This window comes from Pyrenophora tritici-repentis, chromosome 9 (genome assembly GCF_003171515.1).
Source record: "Pyrenophora tritici-repentis strain M4 chromosome 9, whole genome shotgun sequence".
NCBI classification, from domain to species: Eukaryota; Fungi; Ascomycota; class Dothideomycetes; order Pleosporales; family Pleosporaceae; genus Pyrenophora; species Pyrenophora tritici-repentis.
Genome location: NC_089398.1, coordinates 1366988 through 1384042, shown reverse-complemented (window position 1 = coordinate 1384042; position 17055 = coordinate 1366988). Strand labels below are relative to the sequence as shown.

The following is a 17055-nucleotide window of genomic DNA, read 5'->3' as shown; positions in this document are numbered from 1 at the left end:
ATTTTCGTAACACGCGATGCTTGTTCGTTCGCCTCTGGAGGTTGCCAATAGATTGGCAATGCAGATGTTGAATATCTCCTGCCAACAACTAACTGGAGCCAAAGGTTTGTGATACCAGAAGAAATCGTGGCGATGAGCGAGGGTGGCACGAGCTGTGGATCGTCGTGCGCGTGCTGAGAGCTTTGAACGGGTTGCCACAGTAGGTAAGCTCAGTATGATGACCTAAGTGCTTCTGCTGACTGTATTGTCGGGTGATGCAATAATCACATGAATCCTGGATTGAGCCCGTAGTACGCCCTTTCGAGTCTTTGGGTTGAAAATTCTCCATGGTATAGAAGGCACGTTGCCTATGTCAGCAGGCCAGTCCGCGGGATCTAATGCAGGAGCATCGCGATGTTTGATTCAGCCCAACAGCCACGGCCTGGCAGGAACGGCGGCGACACATTTGTAATACTGCATAACACAGAACTAATCCCTTTCTATATCTATGTTGGTCCGTGGTCGAATTATCGAAGGGTTATACTGTGATGCGACATGCGATTGGAAGGTAGTGGAGGTTAACTAGTGCGGTTCTACTGGTTCGCTTGCAATGGCGAATAGCGAATCGGAGGCACGATGCTAGGGTTCGACGGCAGAGAGGTGATGAAAATGCAGAGTTAAGGGATGTCAACGATAGAATCTGGGAAGTGGAGAAGGAGCCGCGGAGGACGGACAGAAGGAACGTCTTGTTAAGTGGACCCTTGGCAGAAGCTGCGACTTCTCTTGAATCGAGTTCGACCAAACAAGCTGCGAACAAGAAGTTATAATTGCAAACCGGGAACATGCTCACTAGATTGTTTCTTCATCGTTCTCAGTATAAACGCTTCTTCATATATTAGAGGTGAGAATTTTGTAGCACATTTCATTGGGGAAGACAAGGCTATAGCCAAGAAAATGTTCAGGAGCTGTCGCAAAGGACGCTCGCAGAACATGTCTCCAGAAATTTGCAGATAAATCTCCGGTCAACATAGCCTGTATTGCGTGAAGATTCCCGCGACGACCCTAGGTGTCGTAGGTACCTGCACAAGTGCAAACACCAGCCATCATACCACACCGATTTCTCTCTCGTTTGCAGCGTGAAGTCAATCCCTTGATAGCATATGGTTACCTCAAAAGCGTGCCTACCCGCCCCGTTGTACTCTCTCACTCTCAGTGCCTACCTAGGTAGGTAGGACAAAGAATACCCTACCGGTCGATTACTTATCCCTTAAACTGCACTTAGCGAATGCCAATGCTAACTTATGTAGACTACAGGACATTTTCAAGGTAGTGCGCTTATCATCGTACTGCAGCAATATTGCTGACATGTAACACAGAATTTACAGCCTGGTATTCAGTTCTGAGGCCTGATGTTCCACCACCACTTTTTGTTATGTAACTGGCTCCTCTTCATATGGACTACTTACCTCCTTTCTGCCTCGTTAAGTTCTGGGTACAGCAAGAAATATTGGTCTAGGCTGCACGATACAAGTTCAATGTGCACGACACAATTTCAGTGAGCGCGACATGCAGTTTGTCAACCCCAGCGCAAGGCGACACCGAAGCTTGAAGTCATACCAAACGCTCTAAGATCTCACCTGCGTGAACACTTGCCGAAATAAGCATGCTTGTGCTCCAATGGCGTGTTGTACCCTTTGTAAGGGCGCACTTGAGTAGGGCCTCAACTCTACCCCGTGGCAGGTGACTCTATTCGGACCGAGTTTTGTGGCTCCGTACTCAAAGTAGTTAACCTTGGACTCTGACCAAACAGATCAATCACCACTGATCTTCCAGATCCACACGATTTAGGGTGGATTACTTATGTTTCTTGTGGGGGTAACCCCGAGTTCGACAAGCGGAACAAGCCTGCCTTCACAATGGGAGTGCGGATGCCTTCTCGGCTATATTGCTTGAAGTAGCACTCAACGCGTTCCGCCTCTCCTGACCCTGCTGCCACCAAAAAACGCCGCAGCCATGTTGGTTGTTCTGCGCTGATTGGTCTGCAGACGAGGCGAGGGGCTTGGGTGTCAACGGCTGGCGGCATTACTGCATGCTTGGCGCGTTCGCCAACGACGTCAACTCTTGTAGCCTCCCAGATCACCATGATTGTAAACAAGCGTGCGGGCTTCAGATACCATGGTCGCAGTCAAATGATATGATATAAACAATGCCCATATACGAGAGTACATGATACTCCGTCACAGCGCTTAGTTACCAGAGATAACTGGCTCACCTTTACCTTGGTCGCGGAATGATCATGCAACGCCGCGCCTATGCCGAGACGGAAATCCTGGCAATATGCGAAGGCCACCTATTGTTGTCCTTGAACTCTTGAACTCTTGAACAGGGCGGAATTTCCTGGCACGGTGCATTTACCGATATAGTCATTTGGGGCCAACTTGTGCTCCATATGGAGCTTGCTATCCGCATGTAATGGTCCTGCTTCCGATGCATTGATCTCAATTCGACTGAGCAGTCCACTCTGATAGGTGTAATGTACATATGTTGTGGAGGTTAGATCACAAATTACAACCTTTGTTACACAACGTCGCAGTCCTTCACTACTTGGATGCCTTGCTAGTGCGACTCCATGGGACTGGGAAGAACATGTGTCAGCATAGTGGGAAGATCATATGTGTCGAGTCCACCTCATTGAAGATTCTCCTGCAAACAATATGGCCAACGCGCTACCCCGGGCAATATTACCGGATTTCTGTAGGATCTACATATGCCCTGGCCAAACGCCCGATTGCGGGGTTACAACGTTACAACCTTGGTCAACACCACCACCACCACATTAAAACCCGGGTGATTGCTAGGATCAGGGATTGTGTAGTTGGTCGGGAACGAGGTAAAGGCGGCGTCAAGTGAGTGAAAGGTGTAGCCCACCCGCACGGACTTGGGCCGCGCGATATCACGCGCTCCCCCACTTTACTTCCCGCGGGCCTGGTACTATAAGTAATATTACTGATCCTGCTACTTCTTTCTTCCACCCGCAGTTTTGCGTGCAACTTCTTCTCAACCAAGACCTCCCATTTGATAGGATGAAGGCAAGGACTCAACATCCTAGTCGCGTCTTAAGATATGCGCTCACAATGATCTCGCAGTTCCCCCAAATCTACAACGTCTACGCCATTTGCGGCTTTGCTGCTCTTGGCGGTATTCTGTTCGGTTTCGATATCTCCTCCATGTCTGGCGCCATCGGTACACCGGCTTACAAGAAGTACTTCAAAAACCCAGCCGGCACTCGCCAAGGTGGAATCACTGCCAGTATGCCAGCAGGTTCGCTCGTGGGAGCACTTTCTTCTTCTTTCCTTGCCGACCGTCTGTCGCGTCGAAACGCCATCCAGATCGCCGCTCTTGTTTGGGTCGTGGGAGCAATCCTACAGGCGGCTTCCAACGGTGTCGCTCTTCTCTGTGTCGGCCGAGTCATTGGTGGCTACGCCATCGGTATTTGCTCAGCGATTGTTCCAGTGTATCAGGCCGAGATTGCTCCCAAGGAAATCCGCGGACGTGTAGTTTCACTTCAACAGGTACGAGTTTTTGCATTTTCTTTGCCACAGCACATTTTGCCCATTGGTCGGAAATTGGGTGGTGTCAAGAACCCAAACCAAGGTACTGCCGCTTTCAGGATCCCTTGGGGCGTTCAGGCTATCCCAGGTCTTCTCCTCTTTCTCGGCTTCTTCTTCTTCCCTCGATCCCCACGCTGGCTAGCCTCTAAGGACCGTTGGGATGAGGCTCTCCGAACCCTTGCGAATCTCCATGGTCATGGTGATATGAATCATCCAAAGGTGCTTGCCGAATACAAGGAGATTGAGGAGGCACTTCGCTTCGAGCGTGAGGTGGCTGAGACGAGCTTCGCCGCACTTACCAAACCACGCATCCTCAAACGTGTTATTCTTGGAGTATCCATACAGGCGTGGAGTCAACTATCTGGAATGGTCAGTATATATGGCCCTGTGAACATGTGTGTGAGAGAGTGGGCTAATGTTATATAGAATATAATGATGTACTATATCGTGTTCATCATGCGCGGGGCTGGCATCGCCGACGAGCTCCTCACCGCTTCGATCCAGTACATTATCAACGTAGCTATGACCCTACCAGCTATCATGTACCTGGACAAATTTGGACGACGCCCAGCTCTACTTTGCGGATCCTTTTTGATGGCTGTCTGGCTATTCACTACCGGTGCTCTCCAGGCATCATACGGGAACCCAAATCCGGATAAGACCGATAAGGATATCTCCTGGGTTGTTCCTCGTGAGCATAGCGCAGTTTCCAAGGCAATTGTGGCTTGCTCATACCTTTTTGTTGCAACCTTTGCGACAACTTGGGGCCCGGTTTCCTGGACTTATCCAAGCGAGCTATTCCCCAGTAAGGTCCGCGCGAAGGCTGTGTCTCTGGCAACTGCGAGCAATTGGGCCTGGAACTGCATTCTCGCATTTGCGGTCCCCCCTCTTCTGTGGTCCATCAACTGGAAGATGTATATGATCTTCGGCACTTTCAATGCTGTGGCGTTCATTCATATGTTTCTAACCGCGCCCGAGACCAAGGGCAAGACCCTCGAAGAGATGGACGACGTCTTTGATTCTGGTCTGCCTGCTTGGAAGGCGGGCAATATCGAGTCTCGTCTTGACCGGGTTCAGCGCGATATCGAGGCCGGCAACCTCAAGGTCTCTGGCTATGGCCATGCCGAGAGGGTCAATGTCGAACCCAAGGTCTAAAAATGCTTTGTGGTGTTTTTCAGATCACAGTGGTGTATATGGTGATGTTTCGGAGATAAGACAGAGATACCCGGAGATAACCACATGGTGATTGCGGCGAAAATCACGGTTTGGCAGAGTCGATTTCATATACCCTGAGTGAGCTCACGGTATATTCCATGGGATTCGTAGTAGTAGGTCTCAATAATACACTAAATGTTCAGTTGCACATCACAGAAGTTATGTGGAAGGGTTGTTGGAATCTTGTGACGGTTATGAGGAGAAGCAGATCACGTGTTGGTGGTCTGGTGCTGCTTCCTCTCTTTATTGAGCACCTCTTACCTCAGCTGTATCATAGATACGTCATGTAAACAGACCCTGCTGCTGCCTTCGTAAAAAGGCGAGCAGACAAAACACTACAAGACGACACACACAATATACTCTGATTACTGCCTCGCGCGGTTACACTTTAATTTATTGCATTCACTGCAACAAATCTACTAAGGTATCATGATGACCTTTCTCACGCCCCAAGCTTATCAACTGTGTATACATACCATGATCACGCCCTAACTTATCGATCACTTACGCATATGTATGCTTCAACCAGCCATTTTATCTGTTCAAATTTAGTGCCTGATTGGTGTGCGGTCTTCATACCGCTTTCAAAGCGCTATCGGCCTGAAAATCGTGTGGCGCGTGTTGCTGAGTGGCATGAGCTTAGAAGGAGCGTTCCATGACGCACCTCATTAGAACGTCTTCCCTAGAGAGCACTTGCCACTCGGCTCGAATCTACGCGCAATCGCTCACACGATACACATGGTGAGTTCACAGATATCTTATCCTCCATTAAGAGGCCAAAGCATCTCGAATAAAGCCCTAGCTGCCCATAGTAGCCTTCAACTATACGGTAAAGCTGTATCCGTCATGCATGTCACTTCGAATTAAGGAAATACACATGCATCTCCCACTCTTCGTTGCGCCTGCCTGCACTTAGCTCGGCTCGCTTTACGTAGGCTGCGGCTTCTATCTCATTTCTTGTCTGGATAAGAGCTCCCAAGAAGATTCGTACCGAGACTACAACACATCTTATCCATCTTCGGTACAGTGTAACGGTATGCTCCAGGCTACTCTTAGTCTACCAAGCTGAACAAGAACCAATCGTCTAACAACTACAGAGAAATATTCCCAGCTTTGTATTCGGATGAAACACTTGCATTACGACACTCTACTATTGTATTCTTCGATATCCCATCACAAAAGATGAATCCTTCGCATCCTCCGTATCCCGGCACAGCCGCACATCCAGAGAGTTTTGGCAAAAGGTACATATCGATGCCCAAGCAAAGCGATAAAAAGATGCTAATACCATATCAGGATCGCAGACCCAAGCATTGAGGTGATCGTCGGCAACTCACCAAATGTCTTTAGCTGGAACCTCCCCATTGCACTCCTCAGTTCCCACTCCATCTTCTTCGCCAAAGAGATCGCCCGCCTCAACGCCATTCGCACCGACAAGGTAGCAAATAAGAAGTGAAAGCTTTCGTCTTCTGGCGAAGGGGACGCATCATGCGACAAGGAAAAGAACGAGAGCACCGCTCCGGCAGATGAGGGAATGTCCATTCAGCTTACAGAAGTTGACCACGATATCTTTGGACTTTTTCTACAATTCCTATACAAGAAAGATATCCCACCTACACCAGATTCAGCTGCCCATGCCAGAACGGCCTCCACCTCTGCAGACCGCGGCCCCGGGGAACAAAAGAAAAGTGGCTCAAGCTAAGACAGGAAGTCATACGCTTGGCCGTTCTCTCCAGCACCAAAGCCCCTACCTACATCCGAACCCAGCGAGCAGTGCATCCCCATCGACACATGTGCTACCGCTGTGTAATTGGGTCCCGCCCACTCTCCAAGCCTGGCTGCTCGCTCAACGTCTCGGAGCCTACCAATTCTTGAACTATACCATGGGGTAATGTCAGTCCAAGCGTGCCGGGACGCACGGTGTAACGGGACGCTTTCTCTTCCGGACCCTCGGATTGCCCCTAGTAGTCTCGAATACAAACAAGTGCAATGTGCATCTATTCTGCAACTCTCGTTCTCCCAGCACATTAGTCTCCGAGGCCGAAAAGCGCGCCGTTAACTGTGCTGTCGCTCATTCTATTAACGTTGTCTTTTAACTCTCCTCCGTTACTCCCCTGTCTGTTTGCGACAGTACACATCTGCACAAAGCTCGGTGGAATAGGAAGGAAGCTAAGATAGCAAAGATTAAGACTGCAGCCTCGAGATGTTGGCTTAGGGTAATATAAGCACATCCCGGCAGTTTCTCCGCGCAAACAGCAAGATTGTTGAAATGCGTCTAGCTAGAAGTGCGCAGCTGGTAGCTCTTAGCATGCAGTAGCTCGCAGTAGCGTGCTGAGATATCTACGTATCTACCCTACGCGCAGTGGCTGAGAATTGCGGTCTTGAGCTAAGTTCGTCGCCCCACACAGCGCTTATTCCCGTCTTGCAGATAGCTATTCTTCTAGACATGCACGCGCGCGTTGTAGATAGGCTCGTTACTTATATATATCTATTATTTTTTTGCGGGAATCCACTGTACGGAGTACATTTAAGATGTCGTAATTAGTAGAAGCTACCACTGTTGGGAATCGAACCTGCGGTAGATAAGGCAGCTGGTTGCTGCATGCACGAGCTTGGATTACACGGCTGACTAAGCCGTGTGGTCCGAGCTCTAGCTGCTGCCTTACTGCCGACCTCCCTCCACCTCCATAAAAGAACAAGAACAATCACAATCATTTTCAACTCGTTGCAACGAAGGTGATTCCGATACCTTAGCCGTATCAACAACCACTGCTGCATTATAGTACACAATTAAAAATCATGCTTATACTAACGTTGTATAGTGTGGCATCTAAGTTAACTTTACGATCTGCAGATACTAGTAATACGATGAAGTTGTCTTACTTATTAATCTGTTTACACTCCGCTCGCTAGTCAGTCCGCATGTTAAGCAACGACTGTGTATTAAGATGTTGCTCGCTAAGAACCTGCTCGCGTAGCTAACAGCATCTTTCTATTAGTGCAATAGCCTCCCTGTAACGAGCCTGTTAGTGCAGCGTGAAGGCTAGGTTGTGCATGCTAGTCAACATGTCAGGATGCTCATCGCCAAGCACTCTCTTCCTCGCCTGCATCACTTGCACCTCCAGCTGTTCGGCCTCCTTCCATCGCCCTTGGTTCCTGTACGTCGACGCCAGGTTGGCCATGCTGCTCAGCGTGTCAGGATGCTCGTGGCCAAGCACTCTCTTCCTCGCCTGCATCACTTGCACCTCCAGCTCTTCGGCCTCCTTCCATCGCCCTTGGTTCCTGTACGTCGACGCCAGGTTGCCCATACTAATCAGCGTGTGAGGATGCTTGTCGCCAAGCACTCTCTTCCTCGCCTGCATCACTTGCACCTCCAGCTCTTCGGCCTCCTTCCATCGCCCTTGGTTCCTGTACGTCGACGCTAGGTTGCCCATACTAATCAGCGTGTCAGGATGCTCATCGCCAAGCACTCTCTTCCTCGCCTGCATCACTTGCTCCCCCAGCTCTTCAGCCTCCTTCCACCGCCCTTGGTTCCAGTACGTCGACGCCAGGTTGGCCGTGCTTCTCAGCGTGTCAGGATGCTCGTGGCCAAGCACTCTCTTGCTCGACTGGATCACTTGCACCTCCAGCTCTTCGGCCTCCTTCCATCGCCCTTGATTCCTGTACGTCGACGCTAGGTTGCCCATACTAATCAGCATGTCAGGATGCTCGCCGCCAAGCACTTTCTTCCTCGACTGCATCACTTGCACCCCTAGCTCTTCGGCCTCCTTCCATCGCCCCTGGTTCCTGTACGTCGACGCTAGGTTGGCCATGCCGGTCAGCGTGTGAGGATGCTCGTCGCCAAGCACTCTCTTGCTCGACTGGATCACTTGCACCTCCAGCTCTTCGGCCTCCTTCCACCGCCCTTGGTTCCAGTACGTCGACGCTAGGTTGGCCATGCTGCTCAGCGTGTGAGGATGCTCATCGCCAAGCACTCTCTTACTCGACTGCATCACTTGCACCCCTAGCTCTTCGGCCTCCTTCCATCGCCCTTGGTTGATGTACGTCGTCGCTAGGTTGGTTATGCCGGTCAGCGTGTCAGGATGCTCATCGCCAAGCACTCTCTTCCTCGCCTGCATCACTTGCACCTCCAGCTGTTCGGCCTCCTTCCATCGCCCTTGGTTCCTATACGTCGCTGCTAGATTGCCTATGCTCATTAGCGTGTCAGGATGCTCGTGGCCAAGCACTCTCTTCCTCGTCTGCATTACTTGTACCCCTAGCTCTTCGGCCTCCTTCCACCGCCCTTGGTTCCAGTGCGTCGACGCTAGGTTGGCCATGCTCATTAGCGTGTTAGGATGCTCGTGGCCAAGCACTCTCTTCCTCGTCTGCATCACTTGCACCCCTAGCTCTTCGGCCTCCTTCCATCGCCCCTGGTTCCAGTACGTCGACGCCAGGTTGGCCATGCTTATTAGCGTGTCAGGATGCTCGCCGCCAAGCACTCTCTTCCTCGTCTGCATCACTTGCACCCCTAGCTCTTCGGCCTCCTTCCACCGCCCTTGGTTCCAGTACGTCGACGCCAGGTTAGTCATGCTGCTCAGCGTGTCAGGATGCTCGTGGCCAAGCACTCTCTTCCTCGACTGCATCACTTGCACCCCCAGCTCTTCGGCCTCCTCATACCGTCCGTCACTAGACAGAGATATAGCACAGTTTGCTGCAAGACGCAATCTTTCTTCGTCGTTATCATCCGCCGGACTATTCGACAGAGCATATTGGGCATGTGGGAGCAGTCGTCTCCACTTGCTTCTGTTACTATGATCATCATCTGGGAACACACGAAGTAGCTGTGTGATAGTGCGTTTAGTACGTTGTATGAGCTGTCCCTGCATTTGCAGCCGCTCGCGCAGAGCTTGATGGACTAGTCGATGAACATCGAGCGCAGACTCAGCAGGTCGCCTAGTGACGAGCGCATACTTGTCAAGCACCCTAATAGTATCTTCTCTTTCTTGCATCGAGGCTGCCTCTAGAAGGTCGAGCGAGATGTCTTTTCGGTCTACGCATGCAGCAAGAAACAGATAGTCTGCGGCAAACGCATTGTCACGACTAATCTGGTCGATGGAGAGAAACAGCGTAGCAGCTACAGTGTCTTTCACACCAGAACCTTGTAGTCTACCCTCAGACGAGTCACAGCTGTGTTTAATAGCTAGTTCTTTGTGCTTGTCCAGTCGTGATCGATACTGTTGTACTGTCAGACCGCTAGCATTCATACAGGCCGCTGCTTGCATGACGGCTAGAGGGAGATACGAAAGCTCTCTTAGCAAGTGCTTGGCTTCCTGCTGTTCAGTGTTCGCGAGGGGCCTCGCTAAGCGGACTTGCAGCATCTTCAGCGCCGCGTCTAGTGTTAGCTCTCGCAGCACTATAACATTCTCTAAAGCAAGCGCCTGAGCTGTGTTACTATTTGTTGTTGTGAAGATGACAGAACATTGCTTGGACTGCGGCAAACAGTCGGCTAAGACCGCATATTCTATCGTAGACGAGCCGCCAGATCGTAGAGTGGTGTCTTCTGCGTTATCGAAAATGAGTAAACATTGCCGCGTACTAATCTCTACTACACAGCGTTTCGCAAGCTGTTTTATGTCCGCCTGATCGTCGTTCCAGCCTAAAACATTAAGCTTCTGCGCAACCCTTGCATACGACTGGTAGAGACTGTCTTTGTCGCTTGCGTCTATCCAGAAGACCGAGCAGTTCTTGTTGCTCTGCCTTGTTCTGTGTGCAACCTCGAGCGCAAGCTGCGACTTGCCTGTTCCGCCTAGTCCAACGATCGCTAGTATAGTAGTGGTGTGTTCGTTGCTGAAGAGCTTTGCTTCTAGCTTGGTAAGCTGCGACTCTCGACCTACGAAGCGGTGGTTCCGTGAGAATGGAATGATCGACGGTGCGTTGACAGCTGCCTTTACTTCTGCCTGCAGTCTGCTTCGTGCACTCTCCTGTCCTTCGCCATACACGGTGGGCATAGAGACGCCAAGAATCCCAAGTAGACAGTAAACGGTGTCTTCTGCTTCAGTCGTTCTGCGCTTTTTGGCCCATCCCTCTCGCTCGGATGTAGGGAACTGGTCCAAGGGGCAGTTGCGCAATGCCGCGAGCGGGATGTCGGTGATCTCGTGGATAAGCTGGTCGAGCGACGCTTTATCGCCTAGGGGATGTCCTTCATACGAGAAGAACTCGACTGACACCGGCGCAATTAGCTCTTGGAGCGTCCACCCCCTAGTAAACCATACACTTTTGCGGAACGACGCCTCCCAGTCGCTGCGTTGGACCGGCTCTGTTGCGGCCGACACCGAGACGTCTGACAAGAAGACGTAGCATCGTGTCGCGTTTTTGTACCACTGGAACATCGAGTTGATCGCCTTTGAGAGCTCAGCGAGATTCCACTTGTCGATGCAGCAAGTGTCGACCCAGAAGTACTGCAGCTTGTCCTGAGCTGCCTGTTTAGCACAGAACTCAAGTTTTCTATAGCCTTCTTCTTTCTCCTTATAGGCTTCGCTCTGTACGTCGTTAAATAGGATCTCGGAACTAGACCATCTATGCGACAGAATGGCGTAGGGCGGGATCGTGTTGCCGTGGAAGTCTGTCGAGACGAGCCTTCCCAGCGCGTCAAGGTGGAGAAGCCGCATGGCGTTTGCAGTTCGGACTTGGTCGAGGGAAGGCGAGGTGTAAACAACTTTTGTGGTGTTTAGAGTAGTGCAACATAGCCGCAACGGATCGAAGCAGGCAGAAAGAGCTTGTGCTGGTTCGTTGTGAAGGCAACCTGTCAGGGAAGTGCGTGCGACCAGGTTGAGCGAACGCTGGCCACGTTAAGCGCCCTGCCCCGCCTTCGAAAACTCACGTTGTAGCAGTGCACACGTGGGCAGGGTGCCGGCAAGCAGAGCAGAACATCATAGATCGCCATTGTCGCATCTCTCAACACTCGAGTCAAGGACGTATTTTGCGTAAATGCAAAGAAAGGGGCCGTGTTGCGCACACTATATCGTACCTCTGCGCAGGCCGGCGGTCGAGTGCAGGACTGAAAAAAACAGCTCCTGCAAATCGGAAATAAGAGATGCCTGAGGCGACATGGTCAACCGCACTTCTTACTTAGCCACAGCGCCCAGTGTGGCCCGCACACATCTCAGCACGCTACTGCAAGCTACTGCATGCTAAGAGCTGCTAGCAGCGCACGTCTGGTCAGATCCGTTTCGATGATCTTGCCGTTCGCGCGGAGAAACTGCCGGGATGCACAATCCTCACCTTAACTTAACCTTTCGAGGCTGCAGTCTTGAACTTTGCTATCTTGGCTTCTTTTCTAGCACACCGAGTTCTTTATAGAGACGACTTGTTGCGAATTGACAAGGGGGAGTCAGATGAAAGTCAGTGGACAGCACTGACAAAATGAGCGACGGCAAGGTTAACGTTGCGATTCACGTCGTCGGCGTCTAACCAGGTAGAAGGTCGAGAGCTATAGAATCGATGCACGCTGGAAATGCGACTTTACAGGCGTGGTGTGAGCATTCTGAGCATCCGAAAGAAAAAGCGTCCCGGCACACCGTGCGTCCCGGCTCGCTTGGATTGACATTATGTATATAATCATATCGGAACCTACTTCTTTCTCACGCTCTCTTTGGTCAACTACATCTGGTTACAGACCAGACCCTCTACATCATCGACATTTTCATCCATGCCCGAATCAACATCTGAGCCCAGCCCTGGAATCTCTCAAGACCCCCTGTCTTCTCTCCCAACAACCTTCTGCGATGTCCTAGTACCCTCCCCACTCAGAATACTCTTCCTCGACTTTATCAGCGCATATTGGGTCCCGCATCAGGTACACACAAAACGGGCCATCCAACGCGGGATGAACTCTCAATGTCCCGTCACAGTGGTGTAGGATGCCGTGTTTAATGCACACCAGGATTTGAGACATGGTTTCCATTTTGGGGTGCAAAGGCTTTTGGACGTACGGCTGGTACCTCAGCACTTTTTTGTTCTGGGGAATAGACCTCCTCCTTCTTCTCCTACTTCTCCTACTGCTCTAAGTTCTGCTCCCACCCTTACTTCCGCTACTGCTCCGATTACTGCTCCGGCTCCTGCTTCTGTTCGACTGACATTGAGTCGGAGTGCAAGCGTAGCCGTTACGAACGAGGTTGCCGACCATGATGAAGAGGATCAGACGGTGAAGGAGTCACGACCCAGGAAAGATGAATGAGGTATGAAAACTTTTGGGGTTTACGAGGGTCAGAGAGGGGTAGAACAGGCCAGCGTGTATCATTGAGGGCAAAAGCGGGTTTCTGTTATATTTTTGGTGGGCAAGGGACCTAGCGTTCATTTCATTTCAACTGGTGTTTAGCGATGGACAAAAGTGTATTTCACGTGTCACTGGAGTACACTTGGGACTTGGTTGCGGAATCATGGTACACTTTCCTTCGAATGCAGACTGACACATTCGTCACGTCTACTTCTGATAGTAGTTAAACATTATCTCATCTTCTCAGCATGAAGACATAGGCCCGTGGTATGAACCGAGTTTAGCCCTGTCCATGCGCATACATCCCACCCAAAGCCATAGCTATCATGTTCTAATCCTCATACTGAACCCTAGGCTGTGGGTGTGGTAACACGCTCAACCCACTCACGCTTCATGTCTTCAGCGCACCCCTTGCATACGCTCATAGAACAAGTCGGTATTGAGCACTTCCAAAGCTCACCTCGGACGTCTTCATCGCATCTATCGCACAGCACGGGTATGTGAACGTGTTGCTTAATGCCACCAGGGGTATGGAGATACGGGCGGACTTCTAGACTGTTGAAGCAAGCCTCGTCAGGGACATTTTTGAGGTTAGTGGAGCAGAAGATATGGCCATTCGTGATACAATGGTGCTCCTTAGACGACGATCTAACAGGATGTGGGGAAGTAGCGTGGTACTTGGACGACGACCTGGGAGGGTGTGGGGACGTAGCGGGGTCTTTAGGTGGGGGAGCTGGAGACACAGGATCATCGTCTTTGGGTAAGGGTGGTGGGGGAATTGCCTGATCGACTAACTTGTCCGTATCGATGTGTGCGGGTAGATGCTGACGTGTAGCAGGTTCGTAGGCAGATACCCAGTCCTGAAGATGCATCTGTGATTCCCCACGGAGCATATCTGGTTGCTTCTCCTTATCTAGACGGTTGAGGCCCTTGGCGGGAAGAGGGGGGCCAGACATGGCAACAGGCTTTACAACGTTAGTCTAGTACGCGAATGTTAATATACTTGCTCACCTTTTTGCCCTCAAATTCACCGAAAGAATTGATGATCGCTCCAGGCTGGAAGTGATGGACCGCTTGGAGGGGCAGCTGGATCTCGTTGGATGGGGACTGAACGTGCTTGGACGTGGCTGGACCCTTCATGGCTGCAGGGGCGACCTTGGCATTAGAAGCGACCGTTTCAACTGGAACGTCAGGCTTTTTCCTCCTCGGCGGAATGTCAACGAGCTTGACCATTCCTGGCTTGACAACCATGATGGGCATGGCGGTAGCGATATGCACTGTTGGCACCTCATCAAGATCAATGCTGCTGCGAGTTGAGGGTAAATCATCGTCGTCACCGCTTCCCTTCTTTCCGGGCCTCTCTCGCTCCAACGACCAGTCTCGTGTTGTTTTGGCGAACTCTTCCTTGAAAGCCTCGTGCTCTGCTTTCATCTTCGTAACAGCAGCGTCTGTGATGCGTCGCTGCCAATCGTTCATGTCTAGCAGGTTCTTGTAAGCATCGAGCTGTGCATTTGTCGCTTTGAGTTGTGCCTCTGTCGCACTGAGAAGGCGATCTTCAATCGTCTGAAGAGGACCTCGAAGATGCAGTCCATGCGGATGCTGGCACTCTTCGGTTTCAATATCGACCTTGTCGCCGGGGTGCATGAGCAGACCGTCAATATCAACTTCTTCTTTGATAGTCTCGTCCGTTGATGAGAGATCGCCGTCACCCAGCTTGTACTTGGCACTGTGTGAGTCAAGGCTTTTAGTAAACGCATTATCAGGTGATGATGATTTGGGGGAATCAGGGCCATACTCTGCTATTAAATTGAGCGCCCAGCCGCTGTCAAAAGAATCACGCAGCCCGTCGTGCGAGGTCTCCGTAATCGGCGTCATTCTATCGACCGGCTTAGGAGCCTTCTTGCGCGAGCGTCGGTTGGATGCTTCGACTACCGGGCGAGCATTTTCGTGTGATAAAGGAGAGAGGGTTTCAATATCAGGCTCGCTGCTGTGACATTGCTTAGCATCTTTTCCTGAATAACCTGCCACGTCATTTTCTTCCGTTTCAATCTTAGAGCTGGACCCCAGAGACGAGCCTAGGCCTAACATTTGCATAGCCTTTTTACGGTTGCCCCATGAGCCCTTGGACTTTTGCGGATCAGACTCAATGCTTTGCTCATTGGGCTTCGACTGGCCTGCAGCAATGTCCTTGAACATTGTAAGTAAGGGTGATGATCTCTGCCTGTGAAGCGTCTTCCCTACCGGAGGGTCATGGCTCCCATCAATACCAGCCTTTTCACCGAGAAACCGGACAGCCTTTACCGGCGTCTGCGGAGGAAGTTCTGGCTCGGACTTATTGGGGCGGTTCAGGCCCTTTGGTATGAGGCCGCTGAATATGCCATGTTTCTTCTTGCTCTCCTTCGATGTTGTCGATGTGCTTGCTGCTGTAAGTGTGGGTGACGGAGCGGCTAGCATACTCGTGGAGCCATCGGACGAGTGCGAAGCGGAGGAAGGGCGAATCTTGTCTGCGTAGCTGCTGGTGGGTGTCCAAGTGGGATTCATAGAGTTAACAGGTCCCGACAGAAGCGACGCCGTCATCGATGTTCCTTGATCGACAGATGATCCTGTGATATTGCCACCCGCAAGGTTGTTTAACGGTACAGTGGAACTAGGACCGAAAGCTGGTACAGTGTTGGAGCGCGGTACACTGGCCCGGCGAGTGGCCCGGCGCCTCTGACCACCAACCATGACCGCCGGTTGGGCATGGAAGGCGGGGTTGATCGAGTCGCTACTCACCATCGCGAGAAGATTCTAGGCCCACGGAAGGTAGGCGACTGACGAACGAGGCTGTTCTGAATGGTTCAGCTCGGTGGTCAGATCTGAACGAGCCAAAGCCAGTCAGTCTGAGCGCACCGAGTGAGTAAACTTGAAAATGCCAGTAAGATGACAGAACTAGAAGGAGCAGGGCAACCAATGCAGTACCACTAGGCCACAATCTGGGTTGGTTGTGGGTTGCGCGTGTGGTGGACTGAGCTTGTGAGTTCGGTTTGTTGTGGTAGGCCGAGTCACCGTCACCAACAAACGGAAGTAGCGCAATTGCCACGCGACAAGCGGCAGTGAACAGGGAAACAGCGACTAAGCGATGAGATTCTCAAGGAAAAATTTCACTCACATTTTCTCCCGCCGGGCGGCAGATACGTTCCATGTTGCCTGTTGCCAGGGGTCATCGAAGATAAAGACAGGAAGTGCCACCATCATCCCAAACAGAAGGAATGAGAAAGGAGAAAATACTCTAAGAAGAAGGTGATGATGATGATGATGATGATGATGATGATGGAGAGGTATGTTTCTTCATACGGGATATCTTTTACTGTGCGCAGCTGTGCCACAGCACGTCCATGCCATCGTCCGTGTGGCAGCCGTGTCTCTGTGCACTGATCCAAACACCAACGTCACGTAACACCCGGACCCATTAGAAACCAACGCTTGAATGAACATGGATAGGGAACTGAAAAGAATACCTGTGGGCCGCTATTACAAGAAAATATAGGTGCGTCGCTGCGCTGAAAGATCCAATCCACATCATCACTTGCTCTTCTTCTTCCTCACCTCATGCTCCGCCCCCGTCTCTCTTAGCCTACCACGAGCTCTGTCCCATGGAGATGCACTTCATTGTTCGATCTTTGGAGTGCTGCTCAGAGTCGCTTTACGCTCCGCCCTTGCCTGCTCAGGAGTCTTATCCGATGACAAACTCTATACTAAGAGCCGCCTGTACCAGACTTGTCGGTCTTCGGACTACTACTCAATCTAACAACCTGCTCAACAACACCGCCACTTAGACTCCTTGTCTTGGTGCCGTCGGGCGACGCAGGAATATCAATCGAATTCCTTAACCCCACGCCACTGATCCTACCACCTGGTACCTCAGGCGGGCTGTCTGAAAGCGTACCCTCCTCAAGCAAAGTTGGCATCTCGCCAGTAGACTCAATAGGCTCCGGTTCGCGGGTCAACTTCGTG

General features: G+C 51.2%; 5 protein-coding genes across 5 annotated transcripts; 2 read left to right on the top strand and 3 right to left on the bottom strand.

The window, feature by feature from the left end:
• Positions 1 to 3062: 3062 nt before the first annotated feature.
• On the top strand, positions 3063 to 4745 carry PtrM4_148980 (AraJ, Arabinose efflux permease; the record flags this gene model as incomplete). The annotated part of the gene is made up of 3 exons (XM_066109973.1): positions 3063 to 3068; positions 3126 to 3959; positions 4017 to 4745. 3 exons carry the CDS (start codon positions 3063 to 3065, stop codon positions 4743 to 4745), a joined length of 1569 nt encoding a protein of 522 aa, XP_065959956.1.
• A 1242-nt stretch (positions 4746 to 5987) lies between these two features.
• PtrM4_148970 (uncharacterized protein) lies at positions 5988 to 6261 on the top strand (the record flags this gene model as incomplete). Its single annotated transcript, XM_001938636.1, has 2 exons — positions 5988 to 6049; positions 6102 to 6261. The coding sequence occupies 2 exons, from the start codon at positions 5988 to 5990 to the stop codon at positions 6259 to 6261; spliced, it is 222 nt and encodes a 73-aa protein (XP_001938671.1).
• Positions 6262 to 7831: 1570 nt separating this feature from the next.
• On the bottom strand, positions 7832 to 11452 carry PtrM4_148960 (CDC6, Cdc6-related protein, AAA superfamily ATPase; the record flags this gene model as incomplete). The annotated part of the gene is made up of 1 exon (XM_066109972.1): positions 7832 to 11452. One exon carries the CDS (start codon positions 11450 to 11452, stop codon positions 7832 to 7834), a length of 3621 nt encoding a protein of 1206 aa, XP_065959955.1.
• A 1957-nt stretch (positions 11453 to 13409) lies between these two features.
• PtrM4_148950 (uncharacterized protein) lies at positions 13410 to 15837 on the bottom strand (the record flags this gene model as incomplete). The annotated part of the gene is made up of 2 exons (XM_001938638.1): positions 13410 to 14024; positions 14071 to 15837. 2 exons carry the CDS (start codon positions 15835 to 15837, stop codon positions 13410 to 13412), a joined length of 2382 nt encoding a protein of 793 aa, XP_001938673.1.
• A 959-nt stretch (positions 15838 to 16796) lies between these two features.
• On the bottom strand, positions 16797 to 17009 carry PtrM4_148940 (uncharacterized protein; the record flags this gene model as incomplete). The annotated part of the gene is made up of 1 exon (XM_001938639.2): positions 16797 to 17009. The coding sequence occupies one exon, from the start codon at positions 17007 to 17009 to the stop codon at positions 16797 to 16799; it is 213 nt and encodes a 70-aa protein (XP_001938674.2).
• Positions 17010 to 17055: the final 46 nt, after the last annotated feature.